General features: G+C 40.9%; 1 protein-coding gene across 4 annotated transcripts in view; it reads right to left on the reverse strand.

The window, feature by feature from the left end:
• The window catches only part of CARMIL1 (capping protein regulator and myosin 1 linker 1), a 323,730-nt gene that overhangs the window by 21,568 nt on the left and 274,491 nt on the right, over positions 1-27,671 (reverse strand). For all 4 annotated transcript variants that reach the window (XM_032647357.1, XM_032647356.1, XM_032647355.1 and 1 more), the window contains 3 exons: positions 9,606-9,672; positions 9,164-9,360; positions 733-845 (listed from right to left, as the gene is read on the reverse strand). In XM_032647357.1, the coding sequence (XP_032503248.1) occupies positions 733-845; positions 9,164-9,360; positions 9,606-9,672 (377 nt within the window). The remainder of the gene's footprint in view (positions 1-732; positions 846-9,163; positions 9,361-9,605; positions 9,673-27,671) is intronic.

Below are 27,671 nucleotides of genomic sequence, written 5' to 3' on the forward strand. Positions count from 1 at the left end.
GTTAAAGCTGTGCCATTTGGCAATGATACAGGGCCCCCAGATACATCAAATTATGAACGTGAGGAATTTTTAAATACAGCTGACCCCTGAACAACGAGGGGGTTAATTCACATATAACTTAGAGCAGGTCCTCAGTATCCCGAGTTTGTCCACATCCACAGATCAACCAACCACAGCCTGTGCAGTACTGTAGTATTTACTGTGGAAAAAAGTCCACAAATAAGTGGACCCGTGCCATTTAAACCTGCGCTGTTCAAGGGTCCACTGGAAGTAATTTCAGCCTGCCAGTGCCCACTGTCCTAGATATACCCAGGTGAACGTGATGATGCGCTAAAAAAAATACCTTGGGGAGGTACATTCTGTGGTCTGATTTAGAAGAGTACAATGGTCCTTCCACTTGAGCGTGCCTCAGTACACCCTGGAGGGCTTATTAAAACACTGGCTGCTGGGCCCCACCTCTAGCTTCTGATTCAGTAGGTCTGGGGTAGAGGTTTGAGAATCTGCATTTCTAATAAGTTCCCAGTTGATAGTGTTGTTGCTGACCTGAAGATCACATTTGCAAACCACCAGAACAGTAAATCCCCTGCAAAATGTGCTTATATGAAATGTACATGAAATACATTTCACACTTACATGAAATAAGAGCCTTAGTACATACTAAGTTTACTTGTAATTGTTAGTAATTTAAATATGAATTAAATCGTATGATTAGTGAAATGACTCTGAACTCACTTGGAATCCATTTTGGTCACCTTCTTGGTGAAAAATTCATCTACACCTTCATCCACTCTCCCCATAAGACCATTCTGTTCACCATCTTGGGAGACTAGGCTGGTAGCACAGCCCTGCAAACCAAACAGGTGTGATATTAATTTACATTCAACTTAATTCGGCAAACATGTATTGCTAGATTCAAGGCACTGTGATAAAGGCCATGGGAAGGACAAGACTGACTGACATAGGGCCCTTATATTCTACTGGAATAGAAGTCACATTACAACTGTAACAAGGGTAGAAAGAAACAAAAGTGAGAAATGCACTATAAACACAAAGCCCGCTGGAGGATCAAGTCTGACTGCTGTCTCAGAAGCAGCTTGGAACCTAGCAGGCTATGAAGAGTCATGTGTTCCTGAAGCAGAGGAAGGCATTGCGGGCACGTTGGTAAGGGAAGAGAGAATACGTGAGAAAATGATACATACGCTAAGTTTTGAAAACAGTAATAACTCCAGTGGCCGGGGCCTGAGGTTTGGGGATAGAGTTAACTGCTGAGTATTAACCCTAGCAGATACTAAAAATGGCCACTCCAAACACCCCCCCACCACCACCTGCTTTCTTGCTTGCTTGCTGGAAGAACCCTGATTTCAAGATGGAATACTTATCCGAACAAGTCAAATACATTAATCTCCTTGTCTGTGACTGGTAGGCATGGGCATGTGATACAGTTCTGGCCAGTGAGTTACAAGGGGGCTCATGGGCAGGTTTTCCTGCAGAGGAAGGGATGCATTTTTTTCTGCATGGTTGTGGGAGAGAGGATGTGATGTCTGAGCTGCAGCAGCCACCTGGAGTTCAAGAGGAAGCAAACCTGAGGACAAAATCCACCATGCTGAGGATGAAAGAGCAGAACAGTGGAAACCACCTGGGTGCTTATGCTGTGAATAAGCCAGTCCTGGATCCCGAGACTTGTGGATTTCTTGTTAAGTAAGAAAATAAGTATTTCTCATGATTTACGTCATTTTTAGTTCAGTATCTCTCATTATCTCTAATTGAATGAATACTTCCCAACTAATAATACAAGGACTGACAGTGAACAACCTTGAATCCTATGCTAAAAAGTGCGGAATTTACTTTGTAGGTGAGAGGGAGCCTCAAAGAAATGCCATGGCCCAAGCTGTATTTTGGTCAGATGATTCTGGGGCAGCATGAAGGATATACTGGAGAAGCCAGGGATTATAACTAGGGAAATCTGTTCAGGAACACAAACGAAAGACTTCTGTGATTGTTTGGTCTAATCTGGAGGAGATGAGGGACTAAGTACCAGGGAAATGAGAAGAGAAAGAAAGACGTTGCCTAAGATGAGGTTGAAGTTTCCAGCCTGAGTGAATGGGAGCATCATTCTGGAGAACGCAGTTCAAAGATTCAACTTTGGGAAGAAGATTATGAGTCCAATTTCAGGCAGTGTTATCTGAGGGGCTGTGGAAATCCAGGGGCAGGTGTCGAAAGCTTGAGTCTCAGGACAGAAGCTGGTGAGAAGGTATATGGAAATTATTCATCAATCTAGCACTTCTCTTTGAATGGACAACTCACAGTGAACTCAGTAACGTGCTTGGTTTGTGTCTGCAATAGCGTATTAATATTTCACACAGACAGGTTGTGGGCCATTGAGAAAGGACATGTATCTTGCCCATTCTGTTGGGCAGAGGACAAGTTCCCATGTGGTTGCGATATCTGAGCAGGTTGTCTTGCCATAGCGCGGTGGGAAAGTTCCTTCCTGTAATCTTGATTTGCAAGTCTCAAGTTGCCTCTGGGGGAACCTGGCTCTTGTCTGCACAAGCACTGTTTAAAGAAAAGACCCATCATTTGCTTTAAACAATCATTCACTGGCAACGTCTGTTATAAAAATGAGCTGTGTGTTTGAGTTCACATTTGTGAAATGCTGAAAAGTGAGCAGACAATAGGTAATAGACCAAGAACCCTGTGAAGTGTGAATAATGAAAACAATGAGACCTCTCATCTGAATGGCGCTTTACAGTGGAGCAAGGCTTTCTTGTGAATCACAAGAGAGCAGAGAATCAGCCAAGTTTGAGAATTCAGTTATGGAGAGAAAGCAGCTCACTGAACAACTGCTGTTTAAATTACAAAAGACAAAGTAGGGGGAAGGGTGAGCTGTGACAAAGCGAGAGAGAGGCATGGACATATATACACTACCAAACGTAAGGTAGATAGCTAGTGGGAAGCAGCCGCATAGCACAGGGAGATCAGCTCGGTGCTTTGTGACCACCTAGAGGGGTGGGATAGGGAGGGTGGGAGGGAGACGCAAGAGGGAAGAGATATGGGTACATATGTATATGTATAACTGATTCACTTTGTTATAAAGCAGAAACTAACACACCACTGTAAAGCAATTATACCCCAATAAAGATGTTAAAAAAAAAAAAGACAAAGTAGCACAGAACTTGCTTGGATTGTCATTTTTCCTTTTGTAAAAGAATGGAATCTCTACAGTAATAATAGCTCCCTAAGTGTGTACAGTGCTCGATAGTTTACTCTTTCATCTTCACACCTACCCCTTGAACTGCAAAGGAAAGATAGCGTTATCCTAGGTTTTGGTTAGTAGATCAAACCTTGGCTCAGAGGGTGAGGGGTGCCCACACAGGTCACCTGACTGATGGATGAGAAGGATGTGACCTCAGGACATGTGGTCCTAACATGGGGCTTCCTTCCAGGGCACCCTCGCTTGCCCTCAGAGGCTGCCTCTCAAATTCCTCTTCCCGTTTTGAGGGGGAAAAAAAAAGTTATACTAGTATAATTTCTCCTTTCAGCCCTTTTCTTTTTTGCCTGCTTTGAAACAATTCACAGCTAGCATAAAAGGTCTCTGGGGACATGAAGATCAATGGATTTCAGAGATGGAGGCACACAGGGCTCAACAAAGCCATCTGGTTTCCTGTCCTGTAGGACAGGCCAGTTTTTAGGGCTGGACAGGACCTTAGAGACCCCACCCACCACCCCAGGCCCAACCCTGTCATTTTAGAGATAAAGAGACTGGGAGTAGAGAGATTAAGAGAAGTCCAGGATCACTGGGAGACCTTGAGCGAGATGCAGCTTAAAAGCAAGAGGTGTCAGCACCCTGTAAGAAAAGCAGCAGAGAAGCTGAAGACTAAAATGACATGCGGTTTGTCAGAGTTCAAAGACAAACACACATGCTGTTTCAGGTCAATATCCAGCAAAAGGAAAGGAAAGGACATACAGACATCGGAAGTTCTCAAAATTCCATTTGATTTTGGTCTTTAATGTCAAGGAGAATAAATTTCAGACTAAAAAGGGGAGAGGAGCTATTGGAGAGGGAGAGCAGAAAGCTTAGCCCTGAGCTAGCTGGAACCAACTGCACCTGTGCTCAGAGGCAGGCTTTTGCAAATAAAATCAGAAATTGCTGTTGTTGGTATCTGAGAAATAAAGAAGGCAGATTTCACACCTCTGGTGTATAAGTAAATGCTAATAGGATAATTTGTGAATGCTCAGAAGATAAGCCAGTGATTATGACGACTAAAGACAATCAGACCACCCTCCGTTCTCCTCTTCCTGGATTATTAAGATGAATGCACCAGGGCAGCACTGTAGGGGGTGCACCAGGATTTTGACAAGGCAGCTGCCAAATCTCTCATGTCTCCACCGGCAGGGCGGGGGAGAGAGCTGGGCAGGAAGGACAATTAGGTGCATTAGGGACTCTGAGCAAAAGAAACCCCAAGAGTGCCAATTAGTGAGTTGAATAATCTTGAAATTTTACATGCATACATTAGACAGTAAGAAACATGGAAAATTAAGAGCCAAGCAATCAAGCCAGGAAAAAAGGAATCCAAGAGGAAGTAAAAGAAACAAAATATAATTTAAAAAAATAAGGCAAAAATTAATGAACTTGAGAGGACCAGTAAAGCTAATTCTTTGAAAAAGACTAGTAAACGAGACCTTGCAAAATTAGGAGAGAGGAATTAAGATATATTAGAAATGGAAAAATGGGACACAGCTATTGATACAGAAGCGATTAAAAATGCAAAAGAATTCTATAAACAAGTAAATGAACTATTAGACTAAGTGGCCAATATCCTAGAAAAACAAATTACCAACGTGGTCTCAAGGAGAATTAGGTAATCTGAATAGATCTGATGAAATAAAATTCATATTTTATGGCAAGATGAGAAAAATTTAAACAAAATTTTTCTCTGCCCGTTTGGACCTCCCTCCCCCCCCCCCCCCCTTTAGAGTGTATGGTGCATTCTGCCTTAACCAGACCTCCTTAGGCGATAACCTTCCTTTCTAATCTTGTAAGGGGTCAGGATGACCCACTTCTCACTTTGTTCAGGCAGGTCTGGATTGTGTAAACTGTCAGTACACCATATGACGTATAACCCTTTGTCTCAAAAACGTATATGACTGTGTTTCGACCTCTAACAGGCAGACTAGTCCTCAGAGCTTTCTGAAAAACTGTCTCCCGGGTTATAATCCTCAGGTTGGCTGAAATAAAATTTTCCATTTCTTTCTTAGATTGACTATTAATCTTTTTCATCAATAGATCTATAACAAAAGAAATAAAATCCCTAGTTTAAAAAAATCGACATATCAGCATGACATGCACACAGACAGCACATCAGGCCCAGGTGGCTTCGCGGGAGAGGAACAGAAAATCCATAATACTTGCAAACTGTTCCAGAGACTAAGAAAGGAGAGAGAGCATCCCGACTATGTTATGGAGATAGTTGTGATATAGTGATTTACAGTAAGAAATACGTATTTGGTCTTCATCCCCATTTCTGGCACAGAGCTCCTAAACGCTTAGAATTTCCTAACTAATGAGAGCCATAAAGGTGTTTTGGTTATGTTAATGAGGTGACTTTGGAACCCACCTAAAAATGGGGGCTGATAGCCAGGAGACCCAACCACGTGATTAGAGGGTTTGAATTTTCAGTCCCACCCCCTGCACTTTAGGGAGCTGATAGGGCCCAGAAGTTCAATCAGTCACCAATGGCCAGTGATTTACTCAATTATGACTGTGTAATGAAGTCTCCATAAAAAGCCCAAAGGACAAGGTTCGGAGAGCTTCTGGGTTGGTGAACATGTGGAGATGCAGGGAGTGGGATGTGCTGGGAGGGGGCATGGAAGCTCCGTGCCCCTTCTCGCATATCTTTCCCTAAGCATCTCCTCCATCTGGCTGTTCCTGAGTTATAACCTTTTATTATAAACTAGTAATCCAGTAAGTAATGTCTGGGTTCCGTGAGCTGCTATAACAAATACATCAAACCCAAGAAGGATTGTGGGAACCTTTGATTTATAGGCAGTTGGTCAGTATGGATAACAACTGCCAACTAAAGACTGTCGCTTGCCATGTCGCTCTACAAGAATTAAGCCATTAGCCACTGCAGTCGCTGACCTTCAAGACACCCAAAAGGAGTTCAGGGTGCAGATCAGGAATGAGGCCCTCTGTGCTCTGGGAAAATTGGCAGAACAGGCCTTCAGATAGTTAAATATTTTCAAGAGAAAATGTCATGAACCCAATTTCTTGCATCTTCCCATACTTAGAAAAGCACTACAATCATTAAGATATCTGTGCCCCATGACCAGCAGCAGCCTTCTACCAAGATATGTGCTTGACTGCACATATCCGTTCTCCAAAATCACACATATGCTGACCTGCCCCTCACCTCTTTGAACAGTTCCTCAGTCTCTGGAGAGGCTGTCTCCCAGGCTATAGTCCTCAGGAAGTCCCCAAATAAAACTGAAACTCACAGCTCTCACATTGCATGCTTTTATTTCAGTTGACAGTATCCTTTATAATAAACCAGTAAACAGTAAGTAAAGTGTCCTCTTGAGTATTCTGAACCATTCTAGCAAATTATCTAACCTAAGGAGGGGGGCATGGGAACCTCCCATGAAGTCCATCAGTCAGAAGTACAAGAGGCGACCTGAGACTGGTATCTGAAGTTAGGGTACCGCTGAGCCCTTCACCTGAGGGGTCAGAATTGAATTGAATTGTGGGACACCCAGTTGTTGTCCAGAGTTGAAGAATTAGCAGGTGTAGGGGGAAGAAAACCACACATTTGGTATTAGAAATGCTGAAAGTAAAAACAGCCTCCATACCTTGGCTTTGAGAGTTCTGACATCTAGAAAAGCTCATTAGGGGCATTAGGGGTCAAGGACAAGCTCTAGAAAAGCTAAGATCCATTTAGGGTGGACTAAGACTACTCAATCCACCAAAACAAAACCAAAACGATAATATTAAATGACTGCTGCTACTAAATACTGCAGCCTTCTCACCCTCCACTGGAAAACGCGGACAATGGGGCCGGCGTGGCAGCCTCACAGAGGTGTTCAATGTGAGAGCACTTTGAAAATCACAAGCTCTGTGAAACCATCAGGCAGCGTATTTTCACTGTGAAACCAAGGGAGAACAAGCTGTGCACGTTTCTCAGGCTACCAAGCCTCTGGGAAGATCTGTTTAGACCCAGGACCATAATCCATTAGCCTAGGACATACTCTTGTGCTACAGAGTCCATAGGATGGAGCAGCCTGGGGTTTGCCAACCCTGTTAAAATCAAGTAAGTTGGAAAAGAAAACAATTTACTAAAATTTTTTTCTTTTGTCTTTTTGAAACCATGTCAAGATATTCAGAATCAAATGAGAGAAATCAACCAAATACACCCAACCTGGCTCTGGAATGAGCAAATGACTGACCATGCAGGTAACTGGTTGTGACTTTTATCCATCTACGATTCCAGTCATCCACCTATCATCCAGTGAGTATCGAACACCTGCTACATTGTATTGAATAAATTCATACTAAGCGCTCAGTATACAACCATGGATAATAAACCATACACCTTCCTACACAGAGCTTAGATACAAGGAGGAAAGCGTGCTTAGAAAACACTGTACGGCGAGGGCTGTAGCAGGGTAAAAGCCAGGCACTGGGGGAGCAGGGCCTCCATGGAAGGTTGCTCAGGCTGTGCACTGTGCACAACTAGTGTGGGAGAACAACCTTCCCTGGAGCCGTGCACCCCCAGCCATGTGGGAGAACGGAGGTAGAGACAGGGAGGGCTTCCTGGGAGAAGTCTTGCCTCAGTGGAGGTCTGCAAAATGAGTAGTTATCCACCTAGGAGCTAAGGGTAGGGGGATGGAGGGGTGGGGGCGAGGGGGAGAGAGGAAGCAATGACAGAAAGGCTGCATCACTGGAGGCCTGAAACAGGATGAGAGTGAGGGATGCAGGGATGATGAGAAAGGAAGAAGGTGAAGAGCAAACAGGGACGGCAGTGGCGGCTGGTGTTGGGGATCATATCCAGGTTTCTAGCTTGTTGACTGGTGACGCTCCTTGTGGGGCAGGGCAGGTTTATAGAGAAAGATAGGCTCCCAGTTTTGAATTTGTTGAACCTGAGGTGCTCCGGGGCTTTAAAGTTCAGGAGGCAGGTGAGTATCTGAATATGGAGCTCAGCAGAGGAGGCAGGAGTCAACAACAAACTGAAACCACGGGTTTAGATGACATCACCGAGACAAATAATACACTCAAAGGCCAGGCAGAGGAAAACTGAAAAGGCATCGCTGGAGAGGTGAATAGGAAAGAAAAGAGTGATGACTCAGGGGCCCACAGAAGGATGGAGCTTTCTGGGTCAAGTAACTGCTGAGATGTCAAGTAGGCTGACAGCTGACAAGTGTCCACAGGATTAGGTTAGGAGTGACCTTGGCAGGGTAGTTTCAGAGGTGGGTAGGTACAGAATGAAGATTTTGGTGGGTTGCAGAGTGACAGGAAGGTGAGGGAGAAAGACCACAGGCAAAGACAAACTCTTTCAAGAAGTGTGACTGCAAAGGAGAGAAAAGACACTGACCAAAGAGACACATGGGGTCAATTGCATTAAGGCTCCTTAGCGCAAACAATTCAGTCCTCTCCTGAGCAGAGAGCAGGATGCTGAGAAGCATGCCGCCTGCGTGGTTCTCCCAGGTACGGCCTCTCCTCCACCACTCAGCTTGTGGGTTATCCAAAGCCAGGGCACCAGAGCAGGTCAGGACACGGAGGTGGGGGAGTATATGGGTGCAGTCCAAAATCAAATGCAAACAATTTTTAATCACAAATCAATTCTTTGATACTTATTCTCCATCTTTTCACACCCGGACACCACAAGATCCTATAGATGTAGCCTTTTTATCTCACCCACGTGACTGGTATTTTTCTAACAACTTCCAAGGGGCAACTCTGTTCTAAAGAGTTGAAAACCTTACAGTGTTGTCTTTTCCAAAATAGTTGAGCACCAAATGAGACATTTTATGTGAATATCACGCACACGTAGAGGTTCTATTCTCCTTAACTACAAGCTTTCAGGTATGCAACACGCTTTTATAAGACTCTCCAGGTTTCCCTGGAGGAGGACAGGGTGAGGGAGAGATGGGGCCCCTCCAGCCCACCTACCGCTGCGTGCGTGGACTGTTGCTTCTTAGTCCGTTTTGGTCTTAACTTGGTAAAGTGCTCCAGCTTCTTTCCTTCCTCGGACGGCAAGTCAGAGATGAACCCTGAGCTCTGCTTCTCTTGTCTGATGGATGGGAAAGGCGGGTCTTCAATGTGAATTGGCACTTCTTCCAGGGCTTTATCAAGGTCAAATTCCATTTCTAAAATAAAGCAAAGCCCCAGGTTGAAGCTTACTGCATAGAGATGGATTAAAAAGTTCTTAAAAGTAATTTTAGGTCTATCACTGAATAGCAAACACTCATTCACAAATCACTTAATTCTCTTTCCCAATATTTACTCACTTAGAGCATCCCTAAGAAATATCCCTGAAGTGGTCCGAGGTTCTTGCTGAGGGGTGTTTCACAGTTATAAGGAAATGACTGGCATTAGCAAAATACTCACTCACCAAATGCCCTGGAAACAGGCCGCAGCATTCGGCTATGGATAGTCTTCCTTTTGGATTTAGGAGTCATCTAGCAATAAAATAAAGAAAGTACTTAGACAGGTATTCCCAGAAAACTTAACTTTCAAAGTTTAGAAACATTGTTGAGGGGGCTAATATTTGGGATCAATTGTTTTACGCTCAGTATTTACTTTTTCAGAGGATGGTTAGTAACATCTGACAGCCAGACTGAAGGGGCTAAGCCAAGACATTTCTAAATGTTTACCACTTTCTCAAATGATATAGCCAACTTCTTTCCCCTAGCCCTATTCAGTTAAATTCTATTTTTATAGCTAAAAGGAACAATGAACGATATAGGATTTAACTCTAACCTGCACACGAGGATGTTAAAACAGATATAAGGAATAAGAATGAAAGACTGTAAAAATCAGCCGCTAAAAATTGAAAACACGATTACTCACTGTTCATTATCACAGCAACATCGATGTAAGCAACACCAAACTCTTTATCATCTTAATGATTTAAGCAGTTTAACTGTTTTGTTTCACATTTCTGCCACAAAAAGTTTGATCTTTACATTATGAGCAAATACCATAGACCAAAGACCAAAGAAAAAAGTTGCCATGATTTAGAAGTCTATCTGCTGTCCCTTCTCAGTAAGACATCTTTAATCCTTCTTTCCCTTTTAAAAAAGGAGACCAAAACCCAAACCATGGCCAAAACTTCTTAAAGCATTTTTCTAGCATTGGTGTCAACCGTTGATTATGTTAAGTCAAACATTAAGGAAGACATTAGCTTCTCCCTCAACATGGTAACTTGTGTCAAAGCTGGAGGGGAACTTTGTCATCACCTCCACAAATTGCAAGGAAGAAACTGAGTCATGGAGATGATAAGGACTACCCCTCAAGTCAAGAGGAGCAGGGCCAGGGATGGAGCCAGTTATTAAGGTCAGCCCAGCATCCCTCCTGCCTCACCACTTGTGATCAACGAATGGATGGATTTTAGGGGTGTTAACTGCTTTGATACTAGAAACTGGTATTCATGTAAACTAAGATATAACATAACTGAAAGAACTTAGTTTGTAGACTTTCATTTCACTTAATAGGTTGTCATCTAAAGCTTTCTCAAAAAAAAAAAAAAATCCACAGGTTGATAACAAGGTTCAAAGAATAAATCGTTTCATATTGACCTTTAAAGCAAACAGCTTTACAGTTTTGACAATCTTATGTCATTTTTAACAATAATATCCTTTTGCTATTATTTATTATTGAGAGAAAAAGGAGATTAAAAATGGTGAGCAATAGAATTTAAATCCAGACTGGTCTTCCTGAACATAATGAAACTTGCTGATTTGGTTCTTTCAAGGTTTTTTAAAGGCAGACAATCAGAGGAAAATCTTTTTATAAAGCATCGGGCTTTGCAGGTTCAATAAAAATACAACCAATCCAATGCAACTGGAAATGAATCAAGTTTCAAGATAGTTCTCCCCAAAACAGGCCTTACAGTTGGTTGAAGGTGGTATGACTGGTCTATTCACAAGTGAAACCTCTAAAAATAATTGTCAAGGAGACACAAACTATCAAAATATATGCTGTGTTTGGTCATAAAAACTCCTTCAGTATTGTATCCACCTTGCGTACAACCTTGATAGGTAAAAGGATTAAGAAACAGCTTTTGGGATATAATTTCCAGCTAATTCACTTAGATAGTCACAGATAAACAGGAAAGAAGTTTAAAAATGCATAGAATGAAGATGTCTTCCAAAATTCTTTCCTGTCACTCCTGATTAGATTTTATAAGAAAAAGTGTTTGTGGGCAAAAATAATATGGGTCAAGTTTCCCTATTTAGCCTTTATAACGAATACCAAATACATGTTAAAACATATGACAGTAATGACATTTCAACTATATTATAATTTTTAAATATATAAAAATACATATAGAATTACATATAAGAGAATATATAGAACATATATAAAAAGCAGACAGAAACTCATTTACAAACTGATGCTCCACTGTAAATGGATCGTTCTGCTCCATCTAATTTTATAGACACATTGAGAAACATACAAAATCATCAGGATTTTTGATGGCTGACAGTAATCAAAGGGAAACCAGTTTGCCTTTCTTGGTCTCGCTTTCTAATGCCTCAAAACCTAGGACACAAAATCTGAATATCAGAAAGATGCATTCTAATGCATTTTCATTGCTTTCTTTCACTTCATATGCTCTTTACATGAGCATATACCTTCCAGTTGCATTCTGCATAAAACTCTCTCTCTGTGTCTGACATATCTGTGAATTCTGAAGTTTTGCCACGTTTGGACAGGGCCAACGGCCTTTTGCTAAAATGGTCAGAGCTTGCAATCAGGCTGGTTTCTACAACTGGTGTTAAGAACGCGACCTGATTTTATACATTTCGTTCGATGGATGAACTGTTTTACAATCTCTTTCTTTCATGAGAAAGAATAAATATGGATTTAAGTATAACAATGGAGAAAAACAGTGAATTTTATTTCTTCACAGTTTTCTTTCTTTTCCTTTACAATTGTTTCTTTCCTAACAGTTTTACAGACAGTGTGGACTTGCTCGATCTTATTGGCTCATTCCTATGATTTGATTACATATAAATCTAAAGCAAGAGGAAATGTAAGAATGATACGATCATCCACCTATGTGTACATTTAGGAACACATACTGTATGTTTCTCTAGAAAGATGGTGTCTATGCACTCTCTTCCCCCTTCTCACACCTGTTGGTTAGATGAATTGAATCCTGGAAAAAAAAAAATCTGGCTTTACCATCCAGATTTACATTTACTCTCTTCCCTTTTTGAACCAAAATGAAAGGGTTAATTTTCTCACACTATGTCTTAGTCCTTGTTTACTCTTCCTGGACATTTGTCAATGCCTAAGTATTTTCTGATCAGAGAAATCACAAAGTGCCCAACAGATGAAGGGGGTCAGCAATGGAAGCAGAAGTGGTACACACGCCAAAGGGACCCTTCACAAATCGAGGTATGATTAACATTGCCAACTACTACTTCAGGCCTAGACAAAGTTACTTTGTCTTTAAAAGTGCATTTTATGAGAAGTAAGTAATTTTCAATATTCACATCCTCAGGAAATATGAGGATGTGTTCCTCATATTTTTAAATGTTTAAATGTTTAAAATACAACTTTAGAAGGAAAACTCTTTAGAAGGAAAACTCTAAACATAGACTTATTCTGATATCACAAACATCAGTAAATCCCCATCGTGGCAGACAGTGAATGAAATGCATGGCTCTATTCTCTAAGCATCCAAAAGCAGCACAATGTCTACATTGCTTGGAAATCTTACTCGTTTGATCCAATTTTTATAATGGATTTATAACTATTCTCCATGTAGCTCAAAAGTGATACATATCCACTTTTACCATAAGTTAAGGACTAATGTTAGAACCTTATAAACTACACAACATATTTTTCCTGTTAAACTCATTTTTAACACATAATTGCTAGACATACTAATTTTTTTTTTAATGAGAGTTAAATTGTTTCTATCACCAGAAAATTAGGATGGAGTAGTTTCCTCATTCATTTTACCAAGTTTGCGCAAAGAATAATAAAAACACCCTCACTCCAAAGCTCAAGAATCCTTAATTACTTTTCTTTTCCTTGAGGTTAAAAAAAAAAAAAACAAAAACAGTTGGAAAGCAGATTAGTAAAAATCTTCTAATACAAGAAGGTATTATGATGCCAGTTTTCTACAACTCTGGGAAACAAGTAATATGACAAGAATCAGAAATTAAAAACCTTGGAAGTTTAAGTAATCATGTCTTGTTTATTAAACGTGAATGGAAGAAGCACTTTTCTCCTCTTGAATGTTTATACCCTCTTCATCAACACTTTGCTTGCTTTCAGGCACATGGCTGGGAATATTTTAAATTCATCGCCTGTTTTGCTAAGCTGAACCATCTTGTAAAGTTCAATCTTGTCTCTAAATTGCTGCCTATTTTATTCAGGATCCAAGATGGATGACGACACTACAGTCTCCTGGGAGATCAGCCAGGCAGCACGGAAGCAAATGGAGCACAAGAATGTAAACTAGTACAGCCAGAATCTGCAGAGCCACCAAAAATACTTACACTTGTACAGCAGAGAGTCTCCATGCAGCAAAAAGAAAGGAAAAAAAAAAATTTGAATGGAAGAGAAAGCAACAGCATTACAAGAAATGGGGAGGGAGAGACACCATACACAAATAAACAGAAAAGCTACATAAAAAGCCTGCATAGCAAAGGAATGAGGCAAGAATGAGGCCAAACTATTATTAGCTTAAGGCATCCAACCTAGCTTTTCTTAAGCAGAAGCACAATTACAGCTTGAAAACTGCAGAAACTCTTAAGAGATATTACCTCTTCTGCTAAGTGCGTGCAAAATGCCATCTACCAAGCCCGAAAGGTATTAATCCCACTTGGGAGATGGAGATGTCATCAGCTCCAAAGGCACATAGTAGACAGAACACTGGATGGACATTAGCAAACTCCATGCAGGTGTTGGTTCTTGGGCCACAGGGCTAGTCTCAGCAACTAAGCGGGGACAACATGTCTTTGGGCACGTGTAAGCGTCCCTTCTGGGGGTCTTTACATCATTCTGTCCTCCCCACTGTAGCAGCAGCTTTGAGTTCTCTCTCCCCCTCAGCCATCAGAGCATTTCAAGCAAGGATCTGATACCAGGACCTAGCACAGTTACCTACCTATAGTGTCATTAACATTGATAGTACCTTACACCTTAGTGAGAATTTAGGTCACCTTACATTTCACATTAAATCTCTAATTAAAGAATTTTAAAAACCTCATTGGTCACCATTATTAACAGTTGTTAGGGCATTTTAATATTCTGAACATTTATAAAAGAATTTTTAAAAGCATAACAAACCCAAAAAAGTCCCATTGTAGAATGTCAGATCTTTGTGAAGATGGGGGGGCATCTTTTCCAAACTTCCTGGAAACACACTCTGAGGAAGGCCACCTACTCCATCTACCTGGGGCTGACTTTTTTCCTTCAAGTTCCTTATTTTGTGTGTGTCAATTCTTCTCAATATACAGCAGGATGAAAATACAGGGCTTCTCAGTTTGTGACTGTAAACCGGTGGGTGACACACAAGTAAAAGGCTTCCCATAACCATCACCACCATCATTATGATCATCCTCGGTATTACTTGCTTATCAGAAAGGTTTCCATCAGCAAGGTCCTGAAAAAGTCTCAATCCACAGACGTCTAATTTCTTATTTCATTAGGCAATTTTCTTCAAATACACCTCATTTTATGATACCTTAAATTAGACTGAAAACAGCCTTGCTGAATGAAAGGAGAAAAAGCACAAATGTATTTTCAAATATTCCTGAATGGCCCGAAATAAAGACTCTTGCCCCTGTCCTAACTATACATCCCCTCGAAGCTTCCTTAAAGGTGTGACTATGGATACATACATACGAGAGTTATAGCTGATGGTTAAGTCCCACAGATAATTTTAGACTTTCTCTTTGTGAAAGGTTAATTCAACATGACAAGTACTCTGTCCCAATTATCCACCTAAAGGTCATTAAATTTTAAAACATACAAAATAATACTGTTACGAATACATTATGTTTGGAACATACAAAATAAACAGGAAGCATCCAAAATTGTGACAGTGGTACTTCTGAGGAAAGGGGGAGAAGAGTGAGGCTGTCAGGAGAGGTCAAATGAGGCTACAATTTTATCAATAATGTTTCATATTATTTGAGATTCAACAAATGTTACTGAGCACCTACTGTGCACTGGGAACTCTTGGAGAAGGGGCATGGGTATAGCAGTGAAGAAGATTAACGAGGTCCCTGCATTCCTAGAGTTCATATTCTGGTATCAAAAAAACACACTGGCACGACAAAGATGCTAACGTGTTGTTTGTTCAGGTGGTGGGGACACAGGTGTTTGACATTTTTTTGGTGTGCTTTTTTTGTAATTTTGTAGGAACTCTCCAAAAAGCTTATTTAGGAACACTTAAAGGCATCACTCGGGTCACTTGGTGCTGACTGATTGCCTGGACTTACTCTGCAGCCACCCCAGTAGAAGCTCACCTGCAGGACCATATGCCACCACCACTGCGGCCACCTCTTGATGGGTAATGACAAGGGACAAATTTGATCATCAGGTGGAAACTGACTGTAATATATGTGAAGAAACTTTAAAGATTCTTAAAGCAATTCAGGGTTACATGTACCAGTAACTAGTTTTACAAGTGCAGTAAACCAGTCCACTAGTTTTACAAGTGTTATTATTGCCATGAAGCGTCAAGCATAACTGCCATCTCACTAACAGGCACATGAAAAGATGCTCAACATCACTAATTACTAGAGACATGCAAATAAAAGCCATGATGCGGCATCACCTCACGCCGGTCAGAATGGCCATCATCAAAACGTCTACAAAGAACAAATGTTGGAGAAGGTGTGGAGAAAAGGGAACCAACACTGTTGGTGGGAATATAAATTGGTGCAGCCTCTGTGGAAAACAGTATGGAGGTTCCTTAGAAAACTAAAAATAGAACTACCATATGATCCAGCAATTCCACTCTTGGGCATTTATCTGGAAAAAACCGAAAACACCAAAAAGACACATGTACCCCCAAGTTGACAGCAGCATTATTTACAATAGCCAAGACATGGAAGCAACCCAAGTGCCCATCAACAGATGAGTGGATTAAGTGATATGTATACACATGGAATATTACTCAGCCATAAAAAGGAATGAAATATTGCCATCTGCAGCAACACGAATGGACCTAGAGGACAGTATAATGAAATAAATCAGACAGAAAAAGACAAATACTATGTGATATCACTTAAACGTGGAATTTAAAAAATAATACAAGTGAATGTATATCCAAACTAAAACAGACTCACAGGCACAGAAAACAAACTTGTGGTTACTAAAGGGGAGAGGGAAGTGGGGGAGGGACAAATTAGGGGTATGTGATTATCAGATACAAACTACTATATATAAAATAGATACGCAACAAGGATCTACAGTATAGCCCAGGGAATTATACCCAGTATCTTGTAATGACCTACAATGGAATATAATCTGCAAAAATACTGAGTCACTATGCTGTACACCTGAAACTAACACGATACTGCAAATCAACTATACTTCAATTAAAAATCAATAATAATAATTAAAAAACTAGCTGCCACCTCAACATTTAGGAGCCCAAGAAGCCAAATTAAAACAAGAACTTGGTACCGCTTCTAACTTTTTCATTTTCTTTATCACAAAACTCAGATTTGAGGGAGTAAAAAAATTCATCATGAACCTGGATAGGATTCTCTCTAACAAAACAATGTAAATGTCTTGCCGGCCACTTTAGTAATTCATTTCAACAAGAACACGGAGATAGCGATTTGGTGTTCAAGAACTGGCCCAGACTGGGTGAGGAAGAAAAGCCGTTTTAAAAAAAAAAGCAAATGAGGGAGTTTACCACCAAGCACAGCAATTTAGGCAAATCTGCCCAAAGACTGCAGAGGTGCCTTTTGGCTCCCACCTCACCGGCACTCCCTCAGCTTCCGTGGGCAGAAACAGCATCACACCTATGAGGACTTCAACTATGGATAGCTGCCTAGTCAAGTATACTCACTTTTTAAAACTTTTGCAGAGATAAACTCTTTTTACAAGTTAATGGCCAAAGACATTTATTATGGGATCCTTTATCACACACCAAAAAAGTGATTTTTTCCAAGTTTTCTTTCTTTTTAATATATGGCAGAATTCTTTTTGAAACATGTTAAACAGTGTCTCAAAAATACAGAAGAGTGGGGGGCTTCCCTGGTGGCGCAGTGGTTGACAGTCCGCCTGCCGATACAGGGGACGCGGGTTCGTGCCCTGGTCTAGGAAGATCCCACATGCCGCAGAGCGGCTGAGCCCGTGAGCCATGGCCGCTGAGCCTGCGCGTCCGGAGCCTGTGCTTCGCAACGGGAGAGGCCACAACAGTGAGAGGCCCGCGTACCATTAAAAAAAAAAAAAAAAATACAGAAGAGTGAAATGGAATTAACTTGGCTGAAATAGGAAAACGCCTAGAGGTTAACTCAGGAGGTTTCCTTCAAGTGACTCCTCCTTACCCTTGTGGCCACAAGCATCCTTGGGGGAAACAAAGTGAAAGTCTTTGGGTGGAAAGGATAAGCCAGGATTCTGTCTTGCTCACTTCTACATCCCCGCAGCCTGGAGAAAGCCTGGCAAGTAGTGGGCATTCAATAACTGGTGAATGAATGAGTGAACTGACCCACTGTTTTAACCCAGTGCTCCCCCGCACTTGGAGTTTATAGACTCGTTTAAAAGAGAACATCTGTCACTACTACCACCATCACTTCCATAAAGGGAATTTAGGCACAAAGATAGAAGGGCGCAATCTATTATAAAGAACAGGCCTTTAAATTAGATACATTTACATTCATGTAAAGTTTTTCTCTGTTGTCCTTATTTTTCCCATTTCATGTTAGATTGATAAAAAACTTCCTAATGGACCCTAGTGGTTCAGGGATTGGTGTCCACTTCTTTAACTTCAAATACGTACACCTCTTTGCTCCCCAACTATCCTTAACATTTTCAAATTTACCATAAAAATAGTATAATAAATACAGGTATACTCTTCACGTGGATTCTCTAACATTTTGTCACATTATTTCCTCCATTTTCTCTTTTTATCACAAACACACAAATTTTTGGTTGAACCATTTAAAAGTTGTTGATATCATGACATTTCACCTTTAAATACTTCTGCGTGAATATCCTAAGAAGTATATTCTCCTACATAACCATACACCTAACAAAATTAATAGCAATTACATAGTATGTATGTACATACCATGGTCCACATTCAAATTGCCCCAATTGTCCCTCACATGTCTTACAACACTCCCCCTGCCCCTTTCAGATGCAGGATCTAATGGAGAATTCACCCATTATATATGGTTATGTTTCTCTCATCTTTTTTATCTAGCAAACCCTCCTTCCCCCACCCCCAATCCTGCCTTTCTTTTTCATGATACTGACTTTCTTGAAGAATTCAGGCCAATTGTTTCACAGACTCTCCCACATTCTATATTTGTCTGATTGTCCCCCATAATTAGATTCAGGTGAACTATTTTTAGCACAGATGCCAAACGGGTGATGCTGTAAACAACTGAATCACAGCAGGTGGCACCCAGATCAAGTTGTTCCATTCTTAGTGACGCTAAATTTGATCACTTCAATAGGGCAGGAACCTCCCAACTGCTTCACAGGAAAGGTACCTTGTCCCTTGGTAATTTGTAAAGGTACCTTGTTTCTTGATAATAATAATTTTGTGAGGTGATACTTTCAGTTTATGCAGAGGAGCCCATTTGTAAACAACCATGGACAATCCTTGCCTGAATAAATGAATATAAGAGAGCTACAAAATTTCTACTTCTATCATTATTCCCACATTTTATTAGGTGCCGTTCCTCTGTAAGGATCAAATTCCCTTTTTTAAATCTTCTGTACCATCCCCTCTCTTTTATTTTCTTAGTATTACTATGGACTTAAGGATTTTTTTTTTTTTTTTTTGGGGGTACGCGGGCCTCTCACTGTTGTGGCCTCTCCCGTTGCAGAGCACAGGCTCCGGACGCGCAGGCTCAGCGGCCATGGCTCACGGGCCCAGCCGCTCCGCGGCATGTGGGATCTTCCCGGACCGGGGCACGATCCCGTGTCCCCTGCATCGCCAGGCGGACTCTCAACCACTGTGCCACCAGGGAAGCCCAAACTTAAGGATTTTTAAAAATTAATTCAATGTATCCTAAACTATTACTGTCATTACTGTTTTGGTTGCAGGGAGTATCCCACTGGAAGCCATTTCAATCTGGATTTTGTATCCTTTGCAATGATCCCACTGGACTTAGAGCCAATCCTTGCTTTCTGATTCAAGATATCCTAGTGTCATCTTGTGCTTTCCTGTGAATGAATATGGGTAATCCCCGTTTAATGAACTAGACTGTAATAATTAAATATTTCCTACCAGATTGTCATCTGAGTCAATGCTCAAGGGGAACCCAAAGTTAGTCATTATTATTTTTACCCTCAAAATATCTAACCAAACAGTATCATCACATTTGTAGTTTAAAAAGTAATTTTTATGCATTTCTACTTGTTAAAGTTTGAGGCGGTATAAATCTTACTGAGAAAATGAGATACCTAATCCTTCCTATGATGACTGTTGGAGAGCAACAATCTTTGATATCTAGGAAGAGTAGTATATGGAAGCCGTAACTCTGAGAGAGCCACTATAAATCAATGGACAAAAGGAGGAATGATGTGTAGAGATTTAGTAAGGCACCGTATTTCCTACTGAATGCAACGTTAAACCCAGCTATTCACATCACACTCATTAACTTTTATATCCAGAATCTCATTTCATATAAAAGTTAAAATGGCATCATGATGTTAAAACAAAAACATTCCGGGAGCTGTGCTGATGAGACTGTTGGAAGATCACAGTAGAGTACTATTTTTAAACGAACATGGTTTGTTTCCTTATTTTCCAGATCCGCACAGTTTTTTTGATACAAGAAAATTAAATCTTTATCTTTGTCATGTTTTCTCCAGGAAACAGCCCACTTTTTATTCATTTTTACTAATCTTGCAACCAAGCTATAGTGGAAAGTTGGATAAACTGTCTATCAAACACACTTTTTATACGCCACCGTGATGTTGTATTACAACCAAAGAAGGATGGCTTTCAGAGCATATGTATGTAATCTCTGTTGTCCTGACTTAATATTAACTATAACAAACCCTATCTTGTCAATGACTGTCTTTCATTAACATTTTCCAACATTTAAGGCTTCAGCATCAAATAACAGGATACAGACGGTCAACGGATTCAGTTACCTGGGAAGTGGAGGCCACACATTGCACAACCAGAAGCCCTTTCTGAGGTTCTGCTACATTCGTGATAGAGGATGCTCTGAAATCTTTTTCAGGGAAGGGCCATTTTGGCCATGCTGAACTGGGGTATGGCATTTGGAGATTTCAACTGGGTACAGTTGACCCTTGAACAATACAGCTTTGAACTTGTGCAGGTCCACTTAAGTGGGGATTCTTTTTCAATAAATACATACTACAGTACTAGTCAATCCGAGGCTGGTTGAATCCGCAGAGACGGAACAACAGACATAGAGAGCGGGCTGTACAGAGTTATAGCCCAATTTTGGGGGAGGTGTCGGCGCCCCTAACCACCGCGTCGTTCAAAGGTCCAGTGCATTCGTGCAAGGGCTGAAGTGGAATGAAGGCTGCTCCCAGAGAATCCTGGCTTGACTTACAGGTACCCACCCTACTGTTCAGCTCTGGTTAGTTGATCTCCTGTCTGGGAGAGCAAAATGACCACATACCTCAATTTTGATAATCAAAGTCAGATCAGTTAGGTCTAAAGCTTGCAGCACTAGTTCCCAAGGTTAAGGCTCCACCTCACCCAGCAAGCAAAACAGAGCACCATGGAGTCATAGATAAGGACTGATCTTGAACTTTGCTGTATCATAACTTCATTCCCTCCTTAGCAAGCCTTTATTTTCAGAAGATATTTGGCTAACCCTCAAATTCTCCTAGGCAAGAAGGAAAACTGTCCAACTGAAAGTCAGGGCCAGTGGCATGGCCTAAGTAAGCAGGACTGAATTGGGGATGATCGTGTGTGTTCTCAGTAGGCAGCTTCCAGAGGCAGACAGCCCTCTCTTCTCAGTTTTTTTTTGCTGCTTGTTCCCTTCAGTTCAGACACCTACAACTCGAGCCATCACTTGCCCCATTATTTCAAAAGGTGGGATTTGCTACCACAGGTTAGAATCCCTCCCAGTTCACTAAGAGGAAGAGTAAAACCCTGGAGGGACAGAATTAGCCTGCAGTTAAGAGACACCACCCACCAAACTCTCAGTGCAAACCCTCCGTGAAAAGGCTCTTCCCCAACCCAACCTTCCCTTGACTTTTCTTCCAGTGACCTGGTCCAGCCTGAAGACCAGGGATGCAGCAGAGAGGGTACAGGCTTGGGAACTGGATCATTTGGAGTTGAGCCCTCCGCTCTGGCTACCCCTAAACCAGCCATGTGATATGGGGCAAGTATATTAACATCTCTGAGCTCTCATCTGAAAAACAGGTTAAAAGAGTTACCACATATGGCTGCCATGACAAAGCAGAGGGCACAGTGCATGTCTCACAGCAGGTACGTGGTTTTCTCCTTTTTTCCTATACAACTTGCTGAGAGCTTGCATCACTGAGGATATAACCTATAATATTCTCATTAATAGAACCTCATAGGTTTAGAGAGAGCATTTTCACGCCAAGAATCATTTTCTAGAGTCCCCAGAGAAATCTGTTACTGACATTTATTGCTGGCATTAGCTGTACAGAATTCAAAGACGTAACTCCCGTACCCTCAAGGAGCATAGAATCTAGCAGGAAAGTTGAGCTAAGCAAGGAACTGCAGTGCAAAGCCAAGGCATTAAACAAAATGTACTGAGCAATTATTACGTGCCAGGTACTGGGCACTAGATACTGGGGTTATGTTGTCCAAGTACAATCCCAGTCCCTGCCCTCTAGGAGCGTATGCTCCAGTGTGGGGAGATGGCAAAAAGTACCTACATGAGTAAACAACATCATTTCAAGTACTGATAAGTGCTGAGCAGATAAAACAGGATAATATGGTAGAGAGGCTGGAGTGTTTCTTCGGCTCGGAGAGTCAAGGAAAACTTTTGAGAGATCTGAGTTAAGACCTGAGTGGTGGGGAAAAGGTAGCTGAGGGAAGGTCTGGTAAAGCGTGTTCCAAGTTGAAGGAAGAAAAGGATAAGATGGGAACCAGGGCATGCTCTAGAGAAAAGCAATGAGGCTACAGTGGCCTGAGGGAAGGGAACAAAGGAGAGAGTAGAGCATGGAGAGATGGAGGCCAGATCACGGAGGACCTTGTGAACCCCGTGGGGAAGAGACTCCATTTATTCTGGGTGCAATGGGAAGTCATCAAAGGGTTTGACACCTCACACTTTGATCTGTTCTCTACTTTAGAAAGTTCCTGGGCTACTGAGAGGGGATTGATTGCAGAGAGGCCAGAGTGGAAGCGTAAGTATAAGCTACAAGTCTATTTCAGGAATACAGGCAAGGGTGGCTAGGGTGAGGGGCCGGAGTGGATACGGACAGGAAGGGAAAGGGTAAACTGAGACTGACTGTGGAGTTAGGAATAAACGGGTAGAATAGAAGGTGGTGTCCCACACTGAGAAAACGAATGCTCCAGTAGGGGAAGGGGAAATCAATGATTCTGTTTTGGACACATTAAGTTTGAGATACCCAGTAGACATCTAATTGAGATGTCGACTAGGCAGATGAATATACAAGTCTGCAGCTCAAGGTAAACTGAGATAAATGTCATGAATGTAGGAAAAGAAAAGTGCTTATAGAGTTGAAGGGACAGCGGTCAGGCGAGGGAAGGTGTCTGGTGAGTGCATTTGTACCATGGCTGTGCATGGATGACTTACCAATCCAGCCCTGGCTACTGAGCTCTGAGGCCGCCTCTACAACTCCCTACTGGACATCTCAAGCCAGGGTCTTGCAAACGCCTCACCTCAACATAACCAAAACGGGAATCACTAATGTCTGTTTCCGCCAAAATCTGCCCCTTCTCCCATATTCCTCACCTTCAGTGTTGCCTTCAAAATAAATAAACAACATAGAAACAAGTAAACCGTTAGCGAGCTCTACAAGGCTCTTTGTGATATGGCCTCCACCCTCATCACCTATCCTCTCTCCTACCCTTTATTCCCATTGTATCATAATCCCACAATAGTTCCTCAAATCGTGTTGCTCTCTCCTCACTCCAAGCCTCTCTATAAGTACTATTCTCTCTGCTAAATTTACTTACTCATTTTCCTCTCGGCCAACTTCTCCTTCAAATGCTAACTCTCATTGTACCAACAGTTACTAAGGGCCTTATTATGTACCAAGCGTGACGCTCAGAACTTTCCTCCAGGATGGCTTCCTTGACAACGGCCCTCCCCAGGCTGGGCTGGGCATCCCTTCTCTCCATAGCAACCTACACATCTCTATCAGAGCTCTTTCCCACCATATCGCGTATTTCAGTGTATTAATGCATAACCACCTCAGGCCAAAAGAAAACCGAGGCTCATGCAGAACATGAAGTTGCTTTTTGATTTGTTTTGTTTTTGTTTTTGTTTTTTTTTCATTTATTCCCCAGCCTCCCAGCCCCTGCCCTGGCAAACAGTTTTCTACTCAGTTCCTATGAGCGTGACTCCTTTCTTTCTTTCTTTTTTTTGAATTTTTTAAAATTTTTTTATACAGCAGACTCTTATTAGTCATCCATTTTATACACATCAGTGTATACATGTCAATCCCAATCGCCAAATTCAGCACACCACCATCCCCACTCCACCCCCACGGCTTTCCCCCTTTAGTGTCCATACGTTTGTTCTCTACATCTGTGTCTCAATTTCTGTCCTGCAAACCAGTTCATCTGTACCATTTTTCTAGGTTCCACATACATCTGTTAATATACGATATTTGTTTTTCTCTTTCTGACTTACTTCACTCTGTATGACAGTCTCTAGATCCAACCACGTCTGTACAAATGACCCAATTTCATTCCTTTCTATGGCTGAGTAATATTCCATTGTATATATGTACCACATCTTCTTTTTCCATTCATCTGTCGACGGGCATTTAGGTTGCTTTCATGACCCGGCTATTGTAAATAGTGCTGCAATGAACATTGGGGTGCATGTGTCTTTTTGAATTATGGTTTTCTCTGGGTATATGCCCTGTAGGGGGATTGCTGAGTCACACGGTAATTCTATTTTTATTTTTATAAGGAACCTCCATACTGTTCTCCATAGTGGCTGTATCAATTTACATTTCCATCAACAGCACAAGAGGGTTCCCTTTTCTCCACACCCTCTCCATCATTTGCTGTTTGTAGATTTTCTGATGATGCCCATTCTAACTGGTGTGAGGTGATACCTCACTGTAGTTTTGATTTGCATTTCTCTAATAATTAGTGATGATGGGCAGCTTTTCATGTGCTTCCTGGCCATCTGTATGCCTTCTTTGGAGAAATGTCTATTTAGGTCTTCTGACCATTTTGGGATTGGGCTTTTTTTAAATATTGAGCTGCATAAGCTGTTTATATATTTTGGAGATTAATCCTTTGTCCGTTGATTTGTTTGCAAATATTTTCTGCCATTCTGAGGGTTGTGTTTTCATCTTGCTTATGGTTTCCTTTGCTGTGCAAAAGCTTTTAAGTTTCATTAGGTCCCATTTGTTTATTTTTGTTTTTATTTCCATTACTCTAGGAGGTGGATCAAAAAAGATCCTGCTGTGATTTATGTCATAGATTGTTCTTCCTATGTTTTCCTCTAAGTTGTATAGTGTCTGGTCTTACATTTAGGTCTCTAATCCATCTTGAGTTTATTTTTGTGTATGGTGTTAGGGAGTGTTCTAATTTCATTCTTTTACATGCAGCTGTCCAGTTTTCCCAGCACCACTTACTAAAGAGACTGTCTTTTCTCCATTGTATATCCTTGCCTCCTTTGTCATAGATTAGTTTACCATAGGTGCATGGGTTTATCTTTGGGTTTTCTATCTTGTTCCATTGATCTATGTTTCTGTTTTTGTGCCAGTACCATACTGTCTTGATTACTGTAGCTTTGTAGTATAGTCTGAAGACAGGGAGTCTGATTCCTCCAGCTCCGTTTATTTCCCTCAAGACTGCTTTGGCTATTCGGGGTCTTTTGTGCCTCCATATAAATTTTAAGATTTTTTTGTTCCAGTTCCGTAAAAAATGCCATTGGCAATTTGATAGGGATTGCATTGAATCTGTAGATTGCTTTGGGTAGTACAGTCATTTTTACAATATTGATTCTTCCAGTCCAAGAACATGGTATATCTCTCCAGCTGTTGGTATCATCTTTAATTTCTTTCATCAGTGTCTTACACTTTTCTGCATACAGGTCTTCTGTCTCCCTAGGTAGGCTTATTCCTAGGTATTTTATTCATTTTGTTGCAGTAGTAAATGGGAGTGTTTCCTTAATTTCTCTTTCAGATTTTTCATCATTAGTGTATAGGAATGCAAGAGATTTCTGTGCATTAATTTTGTATCCTGCAACTTAAATTCACTGATTAGCTCTAGTAGTTTTCTGGTGGCATCTTTAGGATTCTCTATGTATAGTAGCATGTCGTCTGCAAACAGTGTCAGTTTTACTTCTTCTTTTCCAATTTGTATTCCTTTTACTTCTTTTTCTTCTCTGATTGCTGTGGCTAGGACTTCCAAAACTATGTTGAATAACAGCAGTGAGAGTGGACATCCTTGTCTTGTTCCTGATTTAGAGGAAATGCTTTCAGTTTTTCACCACTGAGAATGATATTTGCTGTGGGTTTGTCATATATGGCCTTTATTGAGGTAGGTCCCCTCTAGCCTTTAATGAGGTAGGTCCCCTCTGTGCCCATTTTCTGGAGTGCTCTTACTATGAATGGGTGTTGAATTGTCTCAAAAGCTTTTTCTGCATCTATTGAGATGATCATATGGTTTTTCTTCTTCAATTTGTTAATATGGTGTATCACGTTGATTGATTTGCTTATATTGAAGAATCCTTGCATCACTGGGATAAATCCCACTTGATCATGGTGTATGATCCTTTTAATGTGTTGTTGGATTCTGTTTGCTAGTATTCTGTTGAGGATTTTTGCATCTATATTCATCAGTGATATTGGTCTGTAATTTTTTTGTAGTGTCGTCATCTGGTTTTGGTATCAGGGTGATGGTGGTCTCATAGAATGAGTTTGGGAGTGTTCCTTCCTCTGCAATTTTTTGGAAGAGTTTGAGAAGGATGGGGGTTAGCTCTTCTCTAAATGTTTGATACAATTCACCTGTGAAGCCATATGGTCCTGGACTTTTGTTTGTTGGAAGATTTTTAATCACAGTTTCAATTTCATTACTTGTGATTGGTCTGGTCATATTTTCTATTTCTTCCTGGTTCAGTCTTGGGAGGTTATACCTTTCTAAGAATTTGTCCATTTCTTCCAGGTTGTACCTTTTACTGGCATAGAGCTACCTGTAGTAGTCTTAGGATGCTTTGTATTTCTGCGGTATCTGTTGTAACTTCTCCTTTTTCATTTCTAATTTTATTAATTTCAGTCCTCTCCCTTTCTCCTGATGAGTCTGGCTAATGGTTTATCAATTTTGTTTATCTTCTCAAAGAACCAGCTTTTAGTTTTATTGATCTTTGCTATTATTTTGTTTCTATTTCATTTATTTCTGCTCTGATCTTTATGATTTCTTTCCTTCTGCTAACTTTGGGTTTTGTTTGTTCTTCTTTCTCTAGTTCCTTTAGGTGTAAGGTTAGATTGTTTATTTGAAATTTTTATTCTTTCTTGAGGTAGGCTTGTATAGCTATAAACTTCCCTCTTAGAACTGCTTTTGCCACATCCCATAGGTTTTGGATCATCGTGTTTTCATTGTCATTTGTTTCTAGCTATTTTTTAATTTCCTCTTTGATTTCTTCAGTGATTGCTTGGTTATTTAGTCATGTATTGTTTAGCCTCCATCTGTTTTTTTTTACATTTTTTTCCCTGTAATTGATTTCTAATCTCGTAGCACTGTAGTCAGAAAAGATGCTTCATATGATTTCAATTTTCTTAAATTTACTGAGGCTTGATTTGTGACCCAAGATGTGATCTATCCTGGAGGATGTTCCATGTGCACTTGAAAAGAAAGTGTAATCTGCTGTTTTTTGGATGGAATGTCCGATAAATATCAATTAAATCTATCTGGTCCATTGTCTCATTTAAAGATTGTGTTTCCTTATTAATTTTCTGTCTGGATGATCTGTCCAATGGTGTAAGTGAGGTGTTAAAGTCCCCAGGTATTATTGTGTCACTGTCGATTTCCTCTTTTAGAGCTATTAGCAGTTGCCTCATGTATTGAGGTGCTCCTATGTTGGGTGCACATATATTTTTAATTGTTGTATCTTCTTCTTGGATTAATCCCTTG

The sequence above is a fragment of the Phocoena sinus genome, chromosome 11, assembly GCF_008692025.1.
Source record: "Phocoena sinus isolate mPhoSin1 chromosome 11, mPhoSin1.pri, whole genome shotgun sequence".
NCBI lineage: Eukaryota > Metazoa > Chordata > Mammalia > Artiodactyla > Phocoenidae > Phocoena > Phocoena sinus.